At 34.6% G+C, this 23,012-nt stretch overlaps 3 protein-coding genes across 4 annotated transcripts; all 3 read right to left on the bottom strand.

Annotated features, from left to right (window-relative positions):
• Positions 1-134: 134 nt before the first annotated feature.
• LOC129889809 (pentatricopeptide repeat-containing protein At1g79490, mitochondrial) lies at positions 135-3,116 on the bottom strand. Its single transcript, XM_055965261.1, has one exon. The coding sequence runs from the start codon at positions 2,885-2,887 to the stop codon at positions 512-514; it is 2,376 nt and encodes a 791-aa protein (XP_055821236.1). The 5' UTR covers positions 2,888-3,116; the 3' UTR covers positions 135-511.
• A 2,880-nt stretch (positions 3,117-5,996) lies between these two features.
• Positions 5,997-15,268, bottom strand: LOC129889807 (ubiquitin carboxyl-terminal hydrolase 3-like). Of its 2 annotated transcripts, none has more exons than XM_055965259.1 (9): positions 14,981-15,264; positions 14,347-14,478; positions 14,232-14,270; positions 12,809-12,920; positions 11,793-11,851; positions 11,630-11,704; positions 8,226-8,274; positions 7,908-7,984; positions 5,997-6,376 (listed from the first exon to the last, which is right to left on the bottom strand). In XM_055965259.1, the coding sequence occupies exons 1-9, from the start codon at positions 15,038-15,040 to the stop codon at positions 6,275-6,277; spliced, it is 705 nt and encodes a 234-aa protein (XP_055821234.1). In that variant the 5' UTR covers positions 15,041-15,264; the 3' UTR covers positions 5,997-6,274. The 2 variants fall into 2 exon arrangements, with proteins under 2 accessions (XP_055821234.1, XP_055821235.1); XM_055965260.1 differs by lacking the exon at positions 5,997-6,376 and adding an exon at positions 6,421-6,978 and having other exon boundaries at positions 14,981-15,268.
• A 592-nt stretch (positions 15,269-15,860) lies between these two features.
• Positions 15,861-22,839, bottom strand: LOC129889806 (probable enoyl-CoA hydratase 2, mitochondrial). Its single transcript, XM_055965258.1, has 9 exons — positions 22,822-22,839; positions 20,204-20,396; positions 19,938-20,107; positions 18,418-18,492; positions 18,053-18,143; positions 17,924-17,975; positions 17,591-17,694; positions 17,194-17,270; positions 15,861-16,138 (listed from the first exon to the last, which is right to left on the bottom strand). The coding sequence occupies exons 2-9, from the start codon at positions 20,391-20,393 to the stop codon at positions 15,962-15,964; spliced, it is 936 nt and encodes a 311-aa protein (XP_055821233.1). The 5' UTR covers positions 20,394-20,396; positions 22,822-22,839; the 3' UTR covers positions 15,861-15,961.
• Positions 22,840-23,012: the final 173 nt, after the last annotated feature.

Here is a 23,012-nt window from a genome sequence, read left to right as displayed (position 1 = left end):
AAGAATTTCAGTTTCTCTATGCCAAGGAATAATATTGAGGCACTAAGAATTATCAGACTTCAAACTAGTCAAAAGATTAGTATTGCAAATGAACAAGTATATTTTTCCCTTCAAGAGGACTTTAAGAAACAAAGTGGAGTCAAACGTAAATTTAAACCATACGAATGGGGAAGATTCGAGACATCGAAAGCAAGATACAAGTAGCATTAGCTTTGATTCTATTGTTTGATGAGAGCACTGAACTTTTGGGAAAAACCACTCACTCACTATCGATTGTTGAGTAAATAGGTTTAACAGTAAATCAGACCAGCACTGCCAATAAGTTTCTAATATAAGACTAAAAAGTGCAGATATCCAACATGCGTCTTGTATGCAATATTTATCCTTTGGAATGGACTCAGATTCCAATCCACTAAAAGACATTAGAACTTTGATACATAGAAATAGTATCTCCCGCACCAGCAAAAGTGAAACCAATCTCTAGCTAGGCCATTTTACACATAAGAAACAACTATAACGCTTTTCCAGCAACAATAGGTTTAGGAGGGGACAACGACCTAATTTCAGGTGCAGATGTTGGAAAAAGTATGTTGAGTTTATGCATTAAAATATCAGCCCTTGATGGAATCTCATTCAGAAGAAATTGCTGAACAATTGGTTTCTTAAACCAATCCAGGACTGCATCTCCTGGAGCTCTCAAAACAACCTTACTAACCTCGAAGGGCGATTCCACCGAGCTTAACATCTGTGCCACCACAATTTTCAAAGTTGGTCCAGTAACCAATTTGATCCGCCTGGGGACAACACCATAATACAACATCCGTTTCCTAAACCTATGAAGCGTATGTACCACTGCTACGAGAGCTGCTCCCACTGACAAGTTTCTAACATCAAGGGACCAGGCAATATGTTGATCAAACACTATAGCCTTGGGGAAAAGCTTGTTTTCATAGGCAACTTTCCATACACAACGAGCACGATTTATTTGTCCCATGAGAACAAGATAGTTAAGGAGAACATTAACAAAATACCTTGAAGCTCCTTCTTCCAGCTCATAATCAATGCCTTGGAAGAATTCTCTTACAAAAGACAAAACCGGTTGTTTCCTCTGCTCTGGCCCAGTAAAGAGCCCACACATGAAAGTGTGAGCCTTATGTCTTGCAGCACTCAAGATTGACATTAAATGCCTCTCATTGTTCTCATCTTGGCATCTTACTAAATGTGCTAAAATTGAAGTGTAAAGAATGAGGTCAACTTTGGCAGCAGAGTTCACATATGTTTCAAGAAGAGGCTTGGCTTGCTCGTACAAACCGTTCTTCATGCATGATTCAAAAAGCTGCCGGATAATGAAATTATTTGTCCTGATGGCTGATGAACCCATAAACCGTAGCCACCTTAAAGCAAGATCAACAGAACCATCTTTAATGTAAACCATCAAAACATCACTAGCATTCACATCAACTGAATATCCCATGGCCTTCATTTCCAGCAAAATCTTTGCAGAAACGTCCAAAAGCTTCTTTTTGGCAAGAAGGGTTAGCAAGGCTGTATAAGTACTCAGTCCTGGTCTCAGACCTGCATTTGTCATTGAGTTATAAAGCTTCATGGCAGCATCTACATGACCAGAAGCAGCATGCATCTCCAGGAGAGAAGAATAGGTGGACGGAGTGGGCAAAAATCCCGCCTTTTCCATATCTGAGAAGACAGACATTGCAACATCAAGCTTCCCAGATTTTGCATGGGACTCAACAATCATGGTGTACAGCCCATAGTTAGGTCTAAACCCTGATTTTTTCATTTCATCCCACAGCCTTAGAGCAGTCTCTAGTTTTCCAGCCTTCACAAAAGACTCAATCAATGATACGAACATAGTGGCAGATGGCCTGAGCCCAAAACCCTGCATTTCAGTATATACCTTCAGTGATGTGTCCAACCTCCCAGCTTTACCCATTGAATCAACCAGCGAGGCAAAGATCCCAAAACCTGGTCGGAAGTTATTCACCTTCATCTGTTGGAAGAGCTTGAACGCCGCATCAAGGCGTCCTGACTTAGCTAGACTTGGAATCATTAACTCATAACTCGATGCATCTAATGAACACCCAGCTTTTTCCATGTTCTCATATATCTCAAATGCCTTATATGGCAAACCATTATTCAGGAAGACGGTGATAAGGGAATTGTAAGTCCCAGTGTCAACTATGCAACCAGACTCTTGAATTTTCTTAAAACAACAGAATGCTACCTCAAATTTCTCTGCCTTAGCTAGGTACTGAATGACTCGATTATATGCATTAAACAGAGATGATGCCCCATTCTCGCCTGAATCAAGAACCATATCATCGAAAACTGATTGAATTCCATCAAAATCTCTACTTTGGTTCAATTTATCAAACAGTGTAATATAACACGCGTCATTTGGCTTATACCAAGGTTGTCTCTTTGCCCATCGAAACAAACTTAATGAAGCATCACTATCTTCCATAACTTTCAATGCTTGCATAATATGAGTCATATTTGGTATAAATTGGAGCTTATCCAATTGGGTCTCCATATCAGGTCCCCATCTCCACCTTTTTACTATCTCAACAAGCTTTGCCACTGCAGAAGCATTCAAAATAGGCTTCTTCAGCCCACCTACCATTACATGGTCATCAAGCCCCGGCTCAACCGACCTTATTCCCTTCCCGGAGTAAATGACACTCCCTGATTCATCCAGATATTCTACATCTTCAGTCCATTCATTACCAGAACAGTAGTATCTAGAAGAAAAGTAAGGTCCTTTGACGTTGAAACTACACAACCCAGCAGTGTTCCGAAATTGATGACAATTCCGATAAATTTCGACCAAGTTTCGGGTATGTTTCAAGTTTCTATAAAACAGAAGCATTATATGGGAGTAAGACAGAGACCGTGGGGAAAGTAATTAGGGTTCCGGCGAAAAATGGAGCAAGAGTTTGGCTTGGTACATAGGCGGCGGCGGAGTTGTTTCGCATGCGGCTGAATTTCTCACTGAGCTGGCGAACCTGAATAAGAGTTGGTACGAAGGAAGAGGTATTCTTCATCGGCGTCGGAGGAAGAAGGTTAATAAAACTGGCACAAATTGGTCGGGTCGGGTCGATTTTCCCACGGATTAAATATTGGGTAAATTACCAAACTACACACATTTTATTATTATATTTGCTAAAAGTCCAATCCTTTAAAAAAATTACCAAAATCCCTTATTTTTAGTTTTTCCCTTCATCTTTCAGATACATCACTCAAAAAACATTCTCTCTCCTCTAAATCATTTTCTCTCGTTCTCTCCATTTTCAAGATCCAAAAATTTAAGAAATTTACTAAGAATATCCCTAATTTCTCGTCTAAAATCACTCACACAAGTTAGAGATTACAATCACTCACATAATTTCTCTCGTGCAGTCAAGACGTTTTCTGCCAGGGGCATAGATCTACAAAAGTATACCTCGTTCACCTAGCTTACTGCTTTTCATCTTCTTTCTGTATGAGCCTCATTAATGAAAATGTCTTTCTAATTAGTGCCCTACCGGAGGATGAATGGTTCAGAGAAATTGCAAAAGGAGCCATAAACAAGCTCCTAGGTGGTTCTGGATCAGATACATCTGAGATTGATGATGAACACATCATTATACATGATGAGGGGATGTCGAATATGTCGAATGGTTATGTATCAACTATTCTCATGTATCAGATTCGAATTTAAGAGAAAAGTATATATGTATTAGATTCTCATGTATCAAGCTTTACTGCTTCTGATACATCTACAACCTATATCAATGTATCAGATGTTATGTATCAACCACAATTCAGTTGAAAATTAATACAACAATCTTCAATGTATCAACCCTTAATCTGTCGAATATGTCGAATGGTTATGTATCAGCTATTCTCATGTATCAGATTCAAATTTAAGAAGAAAGTATATGTATCAAGCTTTACTGCTTCTGATATATCTACAACCTATATCAATGTATCAGATGTTATGTATCAACCACAATTCAGTTGAAAACTAATACAACAATCTTCAATGTATCAACCCTTAATCTGTCGAATATGTCGAATGGTTATGTATCAGCTATTTTCATGTATCAGATTCGAATGTAAGAAGAAAGTATATGTATCAAGCTTTACTGCTTCTGATACATCTACAACCTATATCAATGTATCAGATGTTATGTATCAACCACAATTCAGTTGAAAACTAATACAACAATCTTCAATGTATCAACCCTTAATCTATCGAATATGTCGAATGGTTATGTATCAGCTATTCTAATGTATCAGATACGAGGAAAGTATATGTATCAGATTCTCATATATCAAGCTTTACTGATTCTGATACATTTACAACCTATATCAATGTATCAGATGTTATGTATCAACTCATGTCATAAAGACTCAAAATTAAACCTTGTGCCTAAAAACAGTAACAACATGTCCTCCCTAAAAGTACCTTAACCAAATAAAGACCCTTTGTTTTCAAAGAAACAGAGTTTCATCTCCACCCTTCTTCCTTCTGACACAGAGTTTCCTTATAGACGTTGCAACAAATTTAGTCAAGAATCTAACCCCCAAACCTATATCAATACAAGATCTAATACATCGCTGTTATGCTCTGTTTTTAAAATTTTTCATGTCCCTCATAACTGTTACTCTTTGTATGGATTATTTTCCTTATTTAGCAAAGTAATTGATTGAAACAAGGAATCTTAACTTAAATTATGTTACTATCCATAAATAACTCAACAACATTAATTATTCTACACCCCAAAACGTGATGTATCAGAAGAACCACAAATGTATCAGAAATATGGCAAAAATCAGAGAAATCAGATAATTTAAGAAAAATGAGGAATAAGTTGTAATTGAACTTTTTCACTATGGGATTTAGGTAAAGTATACTTAAATATTTGGGTTTAAAATCAATGAAACGTACAAAAGAGTAACATCGTAAATGTAATAATATTTGAAACGGAAAAGGAGCAAAATTATCTTTTAACTATTCGAAATAAATTACATATATTCTAGTTGTTCAAAAATATTTCATGGGATGCCACATTTTATTGAGAAATATATTTTTGAGTCAGAATATAATTTAAGAGTATATGTAGTCTATTTCGAATAGTTGAAGGGTAATTTTAATCTTTTTTCCTATTTGAAAAGATGATAAATAATACTCGATATAATACATAAACGTGTTATTTAACTTGATATCATCTAACATCTATGCTCTTAAATTTTGAGTGTGCACAAATAAACATTTAAATTTGTATAAAATTGAACAAGTAAACACACACGTTCTACGTGCACAAATAACAAGTTGATTTGTATTATGTCATGTAGAATGTGTCTACTTGCTCAACTTTAAACAAGTTTAAGTATCTACTTGTCTAAACTCAAAATTTAACGAAATAAATATCATCTGAATTCAAGCTAAATGACCCATTTATATGTTATGTCAATAATGTTCCCTTCATATCAATGTGATATCCTACTTTCCTTTTTAATAAATTTCAAAAAGGATGTCTCATTCCGACAACATTTCAATTTTAATTTATCACATGATAAATTTAAAATCACAAGATTAAATAATATTTTAATACATTCTATTTATTTTTAATTTAAAATCATAAGATTCAAAAGTCTTCTTAAATTTCATGTTAAAGTTAAAACTGATCAAACAATTTCAAAGGGAGGGAATAGCAAGAATGAAAAGATTGTATGTATATCTTTGGTTAAAATGAGTTTCTATCTTACAATTTACCACACATATAGATTAGTTCTTTCTTGATGCATAGTTGATTACGATAAACATTTAGCTGAATCAAATGTTTGCATCAAATCAATTCAATTCAAATTATCACGGCTAAGTAATTTAATGAAGTATAACTAGGTTGCGATTGGATTGGTGTAGCGGTTGTTCATGGCATATGAATTTGTACAGAAAGGCATGAGTGGAGGCCTAGCTAACACCATTAGGCTTCCAATAGTAAAAACTAGTCATTTCTAAGGCAAACTTGATTAAACATTTGCGCTACAATAGACAAACAGGAAGTGGAGGAGAGATCAACTTCTTGTCTAAGGTTGTAGAACAAGTGCATCTTTGGTTTTATACAACAGAGGCTCAAGCCAAAAGGAACTCAGTCAAGGTATGCAGTGGAAATGGTTCCGTGTCAAAACAGTGATGGCACAGGTCCATCTTTAGCTCTTTGTACATTAGAATGTGACCGAAAGATACATAGGTCATGGAACTCTGAGCTCATGGAGCATCACCTTTAACTCTCTTCGAAATGGCAATGACGTTGAAGTTCATTGAGTCAGGATTTTTCTGCATCATCTTCTGTATAACTTTAGCAGCATCCTGCAACAGTCGAAAATTGATATGATTAGAAAAGGATTTAAACGAACAATATACCCCACACAATAGTTTTACGGAAAAATTCAGATAACTCCGTGGTTACCCCAATAACAAGTGTTATTACAAAATCATTGTTTCATCACACACGTTCTGACTCAATTCATCACTCAATTGTAGAGAATTTAATAAGGTTAATGGTCCCTCCGGAAAGAACATATTGCAGTATGCTGTTCGATTACTTGAATCAGCACCCTGAATTGAGTGTATCAGATGTGTTTGTTCTAAAGTTAATATAACTTATCCGTAAAAAGGAATTTTATCATGACTACTAGTAAAAGGGTAGGTTTGCATCTCCAAGGAAACACTATGGTCAGCCTGCAGCCATTGTCGCACAAATTTTATTGTATTTCCCCGTCTCAATTTGGTCTGCTAGAGAGTTTTCAGATAGCGAGCACTTGCTTAATATTCGCCTTTCATGTAAAATTGTATATCTTCAAAGCCCAGATAAGTGACAATTGTGTAGACCTCCAACATGCAGGTTCTAACTGATCTCACAGGTTAAAGTATTCAGATTGTGGTCGATGAGGTTCAGATTCACATGAAATCTGGATTCAGACCGAATTTGTTAGTAAACTGTATTGTAAATATTAAAACCAGTAACAACAAGTAAAGGTAATAAAACACAGAATCTGAAAAATTAATGCAGAAACAGAATCGAGCCCACTGAATGCACAGTGTGTCCTTAAGGAAATTATTCCCCTCAAAGTACCTGAGGTTTTGGAATTTTTCCTCCCAGGATAGAACGATTTACTCACCAAAGTAGAGGTACTGCAAATCTTTGATGACAGCGAACCACTCGAAGGATGTATATCACACGATTTTAGGAAGTGCAGAAAGAAGAAGAAGAAGATGGTATGTTCAGAATTTCGTATGGAACATTCTGAAGATTTACAGATATATATATAGACTGTTTACACCTTTTCAGAAAAGGCATCTGTTGGGAAAAGGTTTGCCTGTTGAGAAGGTTTGCAATTGCAACCATTCAAAAATCCGTTGGAAAAAACGGAGGGAAATTTTAAATTAATCCGGGAAGAAACGGGTCGCGGGTCAGGATTTTTTCCACTTAATTAATTAATTAAATAAATAATATTAATTAATTAAAAATTTAAAGAAAATTTGGTCCAAAAAGATTATCAATCAAATGACCAAATCCAAATCCAAAGCCGAAGCCGAAGCCGAAGCCGAGCGAGCGACGACGGCGGCGCGAGGGGAGACCCTCTTCTTGACCCTTTAGCAACATGAAAGAGTGCTTCTACTTTTAAGTAGGAGACTTTTCATTTCCACCACCTATGTGGGACCAAAGCTTATTTAATAAATCAAGAGAGAACATATCATTTCCTCTCCACTTCTTTTTCCTTCAATTTCCCATTCAACCTATCAATTAAACCCAACAGAATTTCCCTCATTGTTTGGACTTTGGTCCAACTTTCGGCAGCCACTGAGTTTCAAAAAGGAAAGCAACATGGAAGGTTACCTGTAACAGGCTACTTGGAGTAGATGTACCATGTGAAATTGGTCTGTACTTCCTTCCATCAAGTTCATAAAGTTGTCCTGCAATGTGACAGGTTTATGCAACTTCTCATATTCTGTATGATAGCTTAAGGTGTATATAGTTTGATAATCACGATATAAATGCAAGTTGTTCAATAATATACAGCTTCCAATTGTATGTCCCATGCGACCATATGCTTAAATTGTGCTCTCACAGCTTCCATTGAGTTTCATAACGTAGAATTTGGTCCTTATGTAGAGAGAGAGAGAGCGAGAGAGAGCGAGCGAGAGAGAACGTTACCATCAACACATGTGAAGCAGATGAAATGGGTGTCCACATTTACTGGAACCTGCAAAAAGAATTCACCAGATTGGTGCATACTATTAACAGACATCATAAAGTTAAATATGATATGTAGTGCATATAATATACATTGCATACTATTAACAGCCGTACATTCAAAGTGGTAGAGAAACTGACTGAAGTTCGAACAGAAGGATGGTTTTTGCAGCTTTATTACCGAAGTCCAAAAAGACTAAACACTACGTTCAAGTGAAGCAAACAACAAATATTACCGAGATCGCCACAAATTTGGCTATGACTTTGTATAACTTAGAGAGAGAAAATATCTGAACGCTGGATTTTCTTGAAGCCTACAACCTTGGTGCTGACATTTTTCAGTTAAATACGCATACTTCACAGGATTAGTGCAGCACAAAAACAATGAAGAATATTGTAAGCTGCTATCACCAGAGAAATAACACGAACAGCCGTTTTCTTTATCCATTGCACAAACCAGTTCAACATTTATGATTTTTATGGAGCTACATTACAATGAATGTACTTTTTCTGTTATTTCTTTTGCACCAAAAGAACGCCTATGTAACAGATAATAGTAGAACCAGCTATATCAAAAAAAATAAAAGAAATGTGAACTTCAGGAGAAAAAAGATGCAGCAAACACAAACCATACAAAGAAGGCTGTCAGTTGTCCTCAAAATTCTTCAAATCAAGAAAAGCATTTCTTTTGTGCCACTAAGATATAGCAAGCTTAACCCTACCAGTCTATGACCCTCCACTTGCGTGAATTATTCTTCTCTCCAAAGAAGGCTATTAGTCTTCATCAACATTATTCAATAACAGCAAAAGCTTAAGACATTTCTCTTGTCACAAAACTACAGCACGCCTAACCTACTATCTTCCACTTCCCTGAGTTCTTTTTCTCGCCTCAAGACACTAGCTCTTTGGAGCTAATATCATGTACCCTCCCCTGACTTATTCATTTACTCTTCCTAGATCATATTTTTTCTTCAGGAAAACGTGAACTAATGGATAACTGAAGCAGGTATGACATCCCTGGCCATAGTATTTGTTCTCTTCATGTTCTATGTGTACCAAAGGAACAAGCAAACCTCACAGTCGAAGTGAGGTACGAGATGTACTTAAAGATGCTAATCCCAACAGTAAGAGGCTACTATTTTTCCTCTTATTAGGTTATCATTCTTATTGCCATGTTTTCAATATCCTACGAGCAACTACTTGATTGTTTTTATTTGATGCAAGTCAGTCCTTGATTTAGTTGAGTGCAGCATCAAATCTTATATGATGTAATGAGTCTCAGCAAATGCTGCCCTTCAAGATTGGATTCCACTCAATTGTGCAAAGAGGACTTATCATCAGATTCTATGTTTTGCTTGAATCTAGTCAACTGACCTGAATTCTCAAAGTATATTCGTTTTTTTCCTCCTCATTTTCCCAGAATCCAAATCTTAGATCAGAACCTTGGATAAGGTCTCCGTAGATTTATAAAACAATATACATCACTATAACAATGAAAAAGATATATTTCCATAAAAGCAGGCATTAAATATATTTATTCATCCAAAAATACAGAAAAACTACGAAACAATGTAATAGAAACTTATACCAAATGGAGAACATATATTTAACAAAGGGACGTAGAAGGATATAATCTTTTTCAATCAGGTTACTGTCCATTTTGAAGACTACAAATAAAGTGCTTCTACCCAAGTCTTGCAAATTTGACACAGAAACAAAGAGTGTGATTAACATATTAGGAGATTATTTCTGCACTCGAAGAGATCAGTCAATCACAGTTGGTGTCACATCATAAAGATCTCTTCCTTTTCTTTCTTCTCAGAAAAACAAATTCAAGATTCTAATATTCTTAAAAGAAGACACAACCACTAGTGGCATTAGGCATTCTTTCACCTTCCTATTGAAAAGCTTGTGATAAAAGCCTACTTGCCCATGTATAGACACTGAACTGTTTCACTTAATTCAAAGGAAAAGCAACATATAGAGAAGGAAAAAACAAAATGGATGTTTAAATTTGTTAACATAGAAAGAAATATAAGAGTAAAACACATGAAATATCCAATCCAAATAACAACTAAATTTGCTGATCGAATAACAATTAACAACAGCACTAATAGGAGGGTCTCCTTCGAGTTATATGGTAAACTTGCCAACCTATGACCTTGAGGAAGTATTGTGCAATTAAATTTTTAGTTCAAAAACTAGAGCACAAAAGTGGAGCCTCACAAGAACAAAGACGTCAAGTTCTATGAGGTGGCTTTGCAAATAAACCTAGATTCTTTAGCTGACATACAAACACATAAGTCGTGTCTGAGATGGACAAGGCAAGGATATGCAGACAATAAGTGGAAACTACAGGGCATGACAAGAATCGACCAGAATACTGCAAAGATCTTACATCAGAGCCTCATCAGCAGAAACTGTCAAAAGCAGAGAAAATTTACATATTCCATAACCCATAGCTTGATAAGAGAAGCCAAGTGATAAGAAGATCAACACAACTAGAACACAATACTAACTCTAGTTATTCAAATCTATTTTAACATCACATCACATGCCCATTTGGTTTCCAAGGAAGTTCACAGGTTCCAATATTACAGGACGTGTGTTCAAGAAATAGAAAAAAGATGTGTTGTCACATATCCAAGATGGTATAACACATATCTGTGTCCCTAGATTTTCGAGGTACAACCATTTGTATTTAATTCGGCAGTGGTGTGCACTTAAAAAACTTCTCAAGAATGACATTTAGCATGAGAATTGCCTCGTTCTTGATAAAATATTTGTAACTACACTTGAAGAATCTGTTTTTTTCTGCAAGAACATTAACACAATTCTTTATTGGTCTTCAACCACCTTCTAGAATTGCAGACTATCCTCAATTGTCCGTTTACCATAGCAAAATCTTTTGAACTGCATACTGATGAAGTAATTTCTCAATTGTGGTAATAATACAACCAAATTTTGAATGTCTCAGAAAAATCAACATGTAGGCCCTTAAATTAACTAGAAAAAAAAGTCAAATGTCAATCGCATCTTATGCAGGTTCAATTTGCACCAGTAATAGTTTTGATAAAACTATTTGAAGCATTCGTCATATTCGTGCTTGTTTATAAATAAGTAATAACATTAGCAACAGTTGAAACATAAGAAATTCACTCTCTCTAGGCCAAGGGATATTGAGGCACCAAATATTATCAGACTTCAAACTAGTAAATGGTTTGAATAGAACAAGAACAAGTATATTTTTTTCCCAACAATATGCAACAGGTTACATGAAAAGAAAACTGTCATTTTATATCTATAGTTGGTCACATCTTCACTACATTATATATTTAGAAAATTAAGAAGACGTGAACTCTCACCTCAGTGTCACCAGCAGTAGCTACTACTGAATGAGCAACTTCCATTTCTCTATCACTTTCAAGGAATGAAGCACGCTGCATTTTATACGCATGCATTAGAGCTTTGTGAATACTAGGAAATGGTATGTCAGTAACCAAACTGAAACTAAACCAAAATGAATACCTCCATCGGGTCCATGTGTGCAGTTGATTTAAAGAACTTGTCCAAGAATGAGCCCTCATCTAGAGCACCAAAAAAAGTATTGGCTTCGTGAGATAGATAGGAACAGGAACGGGGTAGGAATCATGTGGAACTAGACTTAGTGATGGAGTTGCACGAGTAAAAGGAATTGATGATAGATTATCTTATTAAGACTAGAATGGGAAAAATGAGATAATCAACACCATTCGTATGTTCAGCAAACAAGATTAATTAAGGAAACTAAACTAGATTCTAGGAAGATATGGATATCCTGGTCCAAGGGATCTTTACCAACATATCTCTAGGGGGGAGGTCCAAACGGACATGAGGGTCGAATAAGACGGTTTCTAACAAGTAAATGGTTATGGTACCAAAAATGAAAAAGGTTGAGTTTGCCTTGGCGACTTATTATTCAGTTGGAGACTTGTACACCTGTATTCAGTAAAGTGTGAGATTTAGAGAGTTAATAATTCAACTTAAAGTAAAAATTATTAATTGGAATCACGACTTCGAACTGCCGCAATCAAAAGCTGGTATTTAAGTGAAGGGTACAGTGACGGGCCCATTATCCACAAAATATTGAACTGTGACCCAACTGGCCCCCAGGAATTTTTTGGTTATAAGAAAAAATTAATTGGAATGACATGGACCTGAATATAGTAGAATCAACATAAAAGATTGATATAGTTGATTCCAACTAATACAGGATACAACTACAGTTGATTGATTGACCGAAGTGTAAAAGGTCATTTTCAAATAATATATTCTTGAGAATAAGTTTTGATGTATCCAACAAACCCAGTTCCTACACAACACATCTCCTGTAGATGATAAATGAATCCCTTAAAAGCAGAAAACAATATATTAGGTAACTTCCCACTTAAGAGAACACAAGGTGATCCTAAGGAATCCAATGCACTTGTCTTGGTAGTACTCCAAGATAACATATTTGATCCAAACAATAGATACTTACATGTGTGAAAATTAAAATGACCTACCAAGTTTAATCTCTGAGGTAATATTCCCAATAGCATGAAGTAGGCCAATTGTACCACATGCATTTCCCACTGTTTGTTTCATGAAGTAAACGGTACTGGTGCCGTCCCGCACCTGCATGCAACTCTCATGAATAATTCCTAATTTAAAATTATGCAGAAAACAATATAAGATACATGTAACAGTTAAAACACTCATACGTAACAATACCATTCAGTCAATGAAAGGGGAGGAAGAAAATTGTCAAGGATTTCAAGGAAATATTTTCAGAGAAGAGAATGATAAACTGATGATTGCATTTATGTGACGGATCTTTGAAATCCAATTTAGCACCAAACATGTATCATATTGCAATGTCTACCAACTCATTCAACAATGCACACTACCAGTGGGATGAAATAGTAGCTGATTCAGATAAAACACTTAGAAGAACTGATCAAAGATTGAATAGCAGCAAGAAAAATCAAATGAGGGTAAGAACAAAGATCCAACTCCCAAGCAGATGCTACATTTGTAGAAAGGAGGCTGAAAGTAACAGACAACTATTCCTTCACTGCAAGGTGGCCTCAGACATATGGAACCTGTTTTTTTCCCGGCCTCTTTGGTCTCAAATGGACACACGTCCACACTGCTTTCAGTTTACTTAAGGATGCCTATGAGAGTTGGAGCCGATGGAAAGTTGACAAAGCCATCAAGAAGATCTGGAACATGGTTCCTGCTTGTATTTTTTGTGTATCTGGTTAGAGTAAGGAGATGTTTTGATGGGAGTCAACTCCTTTAGGTCTTTTGAAGGTTAAGTGTATTTCTAATCTGTTTAGCTGGTCTAATTTGCATCCTGCTATTAATGCTGAACAGATTATGGACTTTATTAGCTCACCAGTTCTGGCTTAGATAGAATTTGTACAGCCAGCCTGTCATTTTTTGTAAGTTCAGTTGCCATATCTTGTAACTATCGCATCTTTTTGATGCTTTTTATTAATATTACTTACTTCATCAGGAAAAAAAAAGATGCTTAGATTTTAGGCTCCCCGACATCTAGAATACGAGATCATGCAAGGCAACTGCCATCTCAGCCAGCCAGTAAAGCTTCCAATTAATAACTAAAATCTGTCCAAGAGGATTACATGATGAACTAAACAACAGTGAAGCAGATGCAATGACATTATCAAGTAACAACCAACTCAGAACAGCAACGTTCAGTATTAAGAGACATCATGACATGGCCAACCAAATAATTGTTACTGGCATAATAACTTAATGTCTGTCAAGACGAAATATGAACAGAAGTGACATGAAGTTCCTGAATCCTGTAAATACAGCATTCGTCAATAAGAAAAATCAAAGGGTGGTGATGGAAGCACTGCATTCATAATTTATAACAAGATATAGTTCATAAAGATATGGTCATGAGCTCATGACGATCACCTTTGTTTGGCTGTCTTGCTGTACTCTCTCTGCTTCAGTCTGAAAACACATGGCATGTAATTAATGAACTAGCATCAAACTAGAAAATCAATCTAATTTCTTTGTTCCAACAAACCTGTGATGTGAGAGGATACAGAAACAAAACAGCAAGGACCGGCTTAGGCACCATTTCCAAAAGTTCTTCATCCAACCCATAAACATCATAGCACTCTGCCTCATCCGGTGGAACACCACTACCCCAAAGGAACTGCTCAATTAAACAAAACAAATAAGCATATAACAAAATAGAGATAACAAATTACATTATCTCAATTGAGATAAAGGTCTATCGGAAACAACCTCCAAGGTAGGACCCTCTGCCCTCCCCAGACGCACTTTGTGTGATTACACTAGGTATGTTATTATTGTTGTTGTAAATTACCCTAAGTAGGTTCTTTTCGGAAAAAAATAAGATCAATCAGCTGATTAAGGTGAAAGAAACTTGCCCTAATCATCCGAATTATTCGGTGAAGAAATAACACTTGAGCTGATCAACTTATCAAAATGTGATATTTTTATCATACTGAAATCAATATATTTGGAATTTAATTCAATGAAGTCTATACTGTGATGAAGACTTCAGGAAAAAAATCACCAAACTCCATTTTTTACTACCAAATGAACCCCAGAAAAGATTTAAGTCGAGGAAATGAAAATATTGAACAGATTGGGAAAATGTAAATAAGATACAAAAAAGAAAAAGGAGATACCTGATTCATGACATCAGGGTTAGCTTCAAGAGGAAGCCATTTCTTAGCAATGTCGGCCATGGATTCTTCTACTTCTCTTAGCTACCTATTTCTCTCTGTTTTGGAAGGAGAAGTAGCGTATACTGTGGGAACTCTAAAGCGGTCTTCTTTATATAGGTTTTGGAAAGATAAATTTTTTACTTATTACACGTGTTGCTCTTTAGGCCAAACCAAAACTGTACATGCATGATGCGCAATAAAAATTTTACTCATTACAGTGTTGCTCTTTAGGCCAACCAAAAATGTACGATGCGCAATTTAGGTAAAGCTGTTTGATTTGATATAAAATTTTGAAAAGTGATTTTTTTTGAAATTTATGATTTAAAATTACTATAAATTATTTTATCAAAACTAAAGATAAATATTAAATTTGTTTCTAATTATAGAAATATGACATTATTTTAGGAACAGAATAAAAAGAAATAATTCAAATTGATTTGATGTAATTGCTCAATACCAACTAAGTATTTACCTTTCTGCTTTAATTTTTCACCCGATATTTGATATACAACTAATCCAGATTCCCGCATTCCATATTTGATTTTTCTTTGAAAGATACCCTTTTAATGGGAGAATCATCAAAAGTATTCGAATTGGAAATATGCAAATGTGTAGAAATATTAATATTTTAAGAATTTCTAGATAGTAGAATATAATAAGTAACATATATATAGCTTAACTAAATCTTCATGTCCCTCTTACATGTTGTCTCTTGTGATAACAATTTGGTTTGAATGTTGCTTGTGACATCAGTTTTTTAAGTGATTTAATAGAAGCTAGTTTTGAGAAAGAAGAAAAAAAACAGTGCTTTGTTACAAGCAGACACATTGGGCAACACAGAGACATGAATCATGATGAATTAGATAAAGTATAAATGGGGTACTTTGTTTTGGTGTTCGTTTATGAATGATCAGCTTATCTATTAGGTGTGTTACAATCTTTTCATTCACCCTTATACTTGGGTTTTCTCCTCTCAGCAAATGCAGCAAGGCCTTCTACTCGATCTTTCGTGTCTAACAGTTGTTCATAGCAATCCCACTCCAAAGCTAAACCTGATTCCGTATCTAGCTCCACTCCTTTGTCAATCGCACGTTTTGCCATCCTTAAAGCAAGCGGACCCTGTCAGAGAATATATGCCAGTTGACATGCAAAAGACAAGCATTACAGGAGCTTCTATAATAAACACCTCATCAAAAGCATTATGGTCATTCCACTTAGGACTACAAGAGCATATCTAGCTACTTAACAGGGGGAAAAGGAAAAGGATAAAGGAAGGCTCTATACATAAGGAAAGGACCATGTCTTATCCACACAGGCCTGCCTAGTATCAGCAGAATCTTTTTTGATAAACGAGCATCAATAAAACTTTTTGAGAGATTAAACCATCCTTACAGTACATAAATAAAGTGAGCCCCTTTTATGGACCAAGACATTGTATTGAGCTTCTAGGATGGAAAGCATGTGAAGATTACTAAATGTGGCTTTTACTCGTCCTTTTCACTCTGCCTTAGCTCCCAATAATCCAACTCAAAATCATTTCAATCTATACTGAAAGAACAATAGAGCAATACTTGTTGGTTATGTGAAGTTGCCATAAAATAGTTAAGAATTGAGAAAAAGAACAAGGAAATCCAAAGTGACCAACTATTGGTATAATCAGTGATCAGCCACCTAACATAAAACAAGATGAGAAAAAGAAAAAAGACAAAGGCAAAAAGTAAACCTGTCATAAAAAATGAAGGTGCGCAAAGAGGAAAAAACAAGCATAGGATTAGTAAATGCCATTAACTTAAGGCCCAAGGAAGATGATAAAACCATAAAGAAGAACCTTAATATCATACAAAAATGCACAAAAGAAAAGAAAGAGCAGCGACAAACATACTTGATGGCCTTGGAGGGTGATACCTAATTAAAGGTCAAAGGATACAAAAAAGTACTCTTGTCAAAATTACTTTTAATGAATCTTTAGATTACTGGCAATTATCTGTGCACAGTACAGTATGGATGTCTTCATATATATACATATATATAGGAAGTGGTGTAGTCCTTTTAAGTTTTATGTTTCCTTTTTTTTTTCTTCTTAGTTCCTGACTGAATTGCTATTGGAAGTCATAAAGTGTGCCACACTGGATAAATACATCAAACATGTTTTATCTCAATAACATAAGTCTAACCTTCTGATTAATATCCCTAGCAAGTTCAAGTGCCTTGAGACGAGCCTCACCAGCAGGAACGCAGTAATTGACAAGCCCTGCATGACATGTATTTTTCATTCTAAGAACCTGGAAAAGAAAACCATAGGAGAGTGGAGACCAAGGCCCAAAATTCCAGCATAAGCAAAGAAGTTAGCGGATCTCATTATATTCTGCCTAAACCTTGGTGGATACTGTTATCCAAAGTTACTGTTGGAGCATGGTAACCCAATGGAATTGTCGGAGGGGGTTTCAGACATCACCTTTATTTTTGCATTAATAACTAATAAGAGAGTCTCAGAGAGAAGAGGGGGGAGTTTGGGAAAGACAAAGGAGTCCTATCTTTTGACAAATGAGCTATGACAAGTCACACACGTACCAATTGATCCAGCATCTTTCCCACTAATCTTTCGGCCAGTAAATATTATATCTTTTGCAATTGATTTTCCAACCAATCTAGGAAGCCGCTGTGTTCCTCCTGCTCTGTAAAGTACAAGTATGGCATAAGAGGGTAGCATTAAGAAAACATCTTAGCATGAAAAATATTTAAAGCAACTTCCAAAGTTGGAAACTTATGAACAGTTAAAATGATGAAGTGACTGCAAGATAGTGGAAATATCCAGCTGATCTGATAAAATTAGAACATAACATATCCTTCACTGAATTTACGAATTTTGTATAAGCAAACATATAATGTGAAACTGAGGAATACCCTGGTATTACAGCAAGCCCTGTTTCAGGTAAGCCCATCACTGCATCTTCACCTGAGTAACGCATCATCAAACTAAACAGAAAGAAAGAGAAAATATAGCATAAACTCAGAAGTGCAAGAAGAACGTACCACAAATCCGGATATCACAAGACATTGCCATCTCAAGTCCCCCACCCAATGCTATACCCTCAATGGCAGCAATTGTAGGGATATGAAGAGCCTGAGTAAAAGAATATTTACTCAAAAAGAGAAAAGAGAAGAAGAAGATATGTACAACTGGCCCATTTTATGGTTGTTAAAGTAATAGTAAGGAAGAAGAAATGAGATACAGTATGATGTATGATATCATGAAACAATAATTTTCAAGCAAGAATTCAGAAGAGTATATCTAATAACCTATTCTTTTCATCCCAAAACAAGAAAAAGAACTTCTTGAGCTTTAAGACACTATGATCTTTAATATATTATAAGAAACAGCATTACAAGTCACGTACCTCCAAAAAAGAAAATGTTGATCGCAAAGTGCTTACAAAATCCTGGACTTCCGACAAAGTCATAGTTTTCCGTTCCTACGTAGCAAATGCCAATCAATTGAATTAGCTATCCTTAAGTACAAAACACAGTATGATAACAAACAGTACATATACTACTAAGAGCACTAATCAACATCTAATACCAAAAAATTCAATCATATGACAAACCAACACTAAATCCAATACCCACTAAGAAAACTTCATCTGCAAAGATGTTTTATACCCACTAAGAAAACTTCATCTGCAAAGATGTTTTAAGCCACACACAGGATGCACTTGTGAAGTCCAAAGAGATCAAACAACAGAGAACTTATCAACATTGAAAGTTATATGTTCAGCAGATGTCTCCTAGCTTGTGATTTTTCATTGCTTTTCTTATCAACATGTCATGCTATACAAATAAGCGAAGAGTTGTATGTTCAGAAGATGTCTCCTAGCTTGTGATTTCTTACCTTTTTTTCTTATCAACATTTCATCCTATACAAATAAGCAACCTTTTAGAAAACAACATGACACTACAGAGACAACCCACGAAAACAGCTAACGTGAAATGAGAAAGCAGATAAAACATTTCTTATTCTAAAACTTGGAGCCTTTAGTTATTTCAGTTTCAGTGCTTCCCAAAGCAACCTATTAGTTACTTTTCCTTTATTGATCATATTGTAAATAGGATTTTTCTTTCTTTTTTGATATAGTAAACCCCACCATCCAACTCCCTCCTAGAGACCAACAATGACTTTTCCTGCTTGCCCCCTTTGGTGAGTTGAACCCACAATTTTCAAGTTGGCACAATCAGCTTTTATCCTCATCAAACTCCAAACAGATTAGGAGAAACAACAGAAAGAAATATGTAATATATGCAAGTATGACACCATTCGCAAGAAATATTCAACAAAAACATACCCAGTATAATCCCACAAGTGGGGTTGAGTACATAAGGTAAAGAGGCCCCACAAGTGGGGTCAGGTACATAAGGTAAAGAGGCAGTTTCCGATAGACCATTGGCTCAGGTAAAGCATATCAAAAAAATACGAAAGTACATAAAATATAGTAGCTAAAAAGTCATGCCAAAAACAATTAAGGAAAGAACAATTAAGCAGCTTCTGATAGACCATCGGCTCATGTAAGGAAAGAACAACTAAGCAGCTTCTGATAGACCATCGGCTCATGTAAGGAAAGAACAACTAAGCAGCTTCTGATAGACCATCGGCTCATGTAAAGCATATCCAAAAAAAGACATGTAAGTAAATCAAATACAGTGCAAAGAAGTCATGCTGAAAACAAATAAGAAAAGAACAAGTAGCAGCAACAATATGTACAATAACTAAAGCAAATGAAATAACAGGCAACACTAAAATCGAAAAATAAGACGGTAGGAGCCTAATAACAAATAATAATGATAGGTGAATTAGACAATTCTCCGCTACCTACTAATCTTCCACCTGTTTAAAAAAGACAAAACATAAGGGAAGCTGTTCTACCTTCAAATCAGCTCCAGCACAGAACACTTTAGGAACCGAACTGCAGATCATCAAAACATTTGCTGAACGTTCATTACTCACAGATTCAAACGCTTGCTGTAATCCTCTAAGCATATCCTTCCCAATCGCATTTCTCGTCTCGGGTCTATCCAATTTAACCTCCAAAATCCCTGTAATTAATCCGCCAAGCCTCTGTAACCAAATTAAAAAAAAAAAGTTGTTCGATTCCACAAATAGCTACAAAGGAAGTAATAAAGTGGAATTACCGGAATCGGAATCGGAGAGTCTTTCCAATTTGACGGATTGAGAAGCTGACTGTAAGATTAGAGTTCTATGACTCTGAAATTGCCATTTTTGGACTCCATAAATGGAGAAGTAAAAGTGGGAATAGGGTTTTGATCGCTTCAAGCATTGTTGTCCGATGGACTTAGCTATGGCTACAAATGCAACCACCATTGCCTGAGAAATTAATCGATTATGAAGTACAGAGCAAAAAAAAAATTCTTCTGTTTGATTATTATATATTTTGCATTCTCATTATTAAAGTACTAATTAATTCTAATTTATACTATCACATTAAATGATAGAGATTTGAGAAATGATTAGTTGGAAAAATAATTTTGATATATCAAACCTATTATTAGCTAGATTCATGGAGTATCTTGTTAATCAATATATAATATGTTAATTATTTTAATATATTCATGACTTATTGTCTTTTTTAGACTCTGTTTGGTATTGCTACAAAAAATTATTTATTTTTATAAGAACTTTTTTGAAAATAATTTTTCAGAAAAATGTTTTTGAAAAAAAGTAATTTATGTTTGACTAATTAATCTGAAAAGTGTTTTTGATAAGAAAATTATATTTGACTAATATTCTTCAAAAAATGCTTTTAAGAATTAAATTACGAAAAGTGACAAGTATCAAATACTTTTCATATAAAGATTTTTGTTTATAGAGAGAAATTATTTTAAATATTTATTATAAAAAATTTAATTACATTTTTATTTTTATTAAAGTAAAATGTACATATTCAAATTTTAAATCAATATCATACATAAATAAATTAAATATTGATATAATATTAATATGATAATTTAAATTTAATTAAAAATATCAAGCAAATAAATTTAAAAATCATTCCACAAATTAAATTACAACCTACGAAAAATTCACCATAATAAATAAATAAATACAAGGAACATATTGATATTGTCTTGAAAAGATTGATTTTCTGGTTCTACTTTTTTTTTTTTTTTATGAAGCAGAAATTTATAACTTTTTTTCAACAATAGAAAAATGTTTGTGCTTTCATCTAAAAATAGTTTTACCGATTGGCTAAATATTTTTATTTTTTTTAAAAAAAAGTGTTTAATAGCCAAATAATTTTAATTGACAATTATCTTTAGTACCAATTCTAGCGTTCCTATCTTTGACCTCTTTATTGTCATTACTCCTCATTTGCTCTTTGCTCAAATCAATTAATCTTTTTAAAATTTTAATCATATCTTTGGGCTATGAAATTCCATACTGACCTTTATTGGTGAAAATAATATAAAAAAAAGTTTTGCATAAAATAATAAAGTAAAATAGTAAATTGGCATCTCTATCCAAAAGATAAAGATTGACAGGCTAATTGCTTTCTTTATCCATTTATTAGATGAATTTTTTGACCCTCCTAACTAAATTGCGTGTTGTAAATTGTCTTGAAACCAATCATAGAACCCCAAAGCAGGACTTAAGAGGTATTTTGTAAAGGATGATGCATAGTGGCACTTTGAGAATATATTGTTGGAACTTTTGAAAATATCGTTAAACGGTGTTAGTTAAATTTTTAAATAGGGATCTTTAAATACTTAATTACCTAGCAAGAGGAGATTTACTCCTTTTTATGACTCAAAAATTAATTTAGCAGTTAAATGTATTCTCAAGATCTTATATAAATTTTTGTTTTAGCTTAACTATAAAGGTTTTTTGCTTCTCTTTTTTTATATCCATTTTTTCTCTTTATGTCGTACTATAGATTTAGCCTCCAAGGAACATATTGCTTTAGTTGAAACTGTTGCAGAGGATGACCAAGATCTGATTTATTCTTCAGGGACATCTCTATTTTCCAGCAATTTTCATAACATTAATGAGGAATCGTCTTGCTTACATGCTAGTTATTCGTGAATTATTTATGTGAAAAATAATAGTAAATAAATTGTTATATGATAAATAATACATAAAATCACATGTATTATTAATTAAGCGAAATGGTCTGATGAACCTTTATATTTGTATGAGTTTGTATTGTGATCCCTTCTACTTATCTCTTTGTTATTTGGACCCTCTAAACCCATCTAAATTCAACATATTAAACACATTTTTTGACTTCGCATTCTATGTGGCAAAAGTCCACACGGATAGTGTGAAACACACAAAATAAGAGTGTGAGACATTCAAAAAAGGCATTAACAGTCCTTTTTTGAGCTTTAAAGACCATCTTCTTCCTTCTTTGCACTCAACATCATTGTTGGACAAATTTGAGCTTTTTTTTTTTCTTGCCTCTTTGTCGATCTTCTCTCTCCAAATTTCTTCTCCTTTATTGTTTTTCTTTGATATACTCATCTCTATTTTTTGTGCGATTCTAGTTTGTTGATTTTATTGTATTTCGTTGGTTTGATTCAGTTGAAATTGAGATTTTACAAATAAATCCTAGAATCTACTCGAATTCATGAAATATGTCATTGAAGTCACTCAAAGTCATAACACCCACTACGAAATTCCCAAAAAAATTTAGAAAATCCAATGACATTCGACACTAAAATCAAACAAGTATATATGGAGAAAAAGAAAGAAATATAAACTAACAAATAGCTGAAAAAACTCAAAAACTTACAATGAAAATCAAACATAGAACACCCCTCAACCGAGCTTGTGGGAGAAAGGGAAATGGTGGAGGAACTGAGCTCGTGGAAAAAGGGGAAAAGGGGGAAATCGCTGAAGTGTCTAGATGAACAATGAAAAATGACTTTTCTTTGTTCATACTAGTCATTTTCTACGTGGACTAAAACATTCCTATGTGGATTA

Source organism: Solanum dulcamara, chromosome 5 (genome assembly GCF_947179165.1).
Source record: "Solanum dulcamara chromosome 5, daSolDulc1.2, whole genome shotgun sequence".
NCBI classification, from domain to species: domain Eukaryota; kingdom Viridiplantae; phylum Streptophyta; class Magnoliopsida; order Solanales; family Solanaceae; genus Solanum; species Solanum dulcamara.
This window is presented reverse-complemented; position numbering and strand designations above follow the sequence as displayed.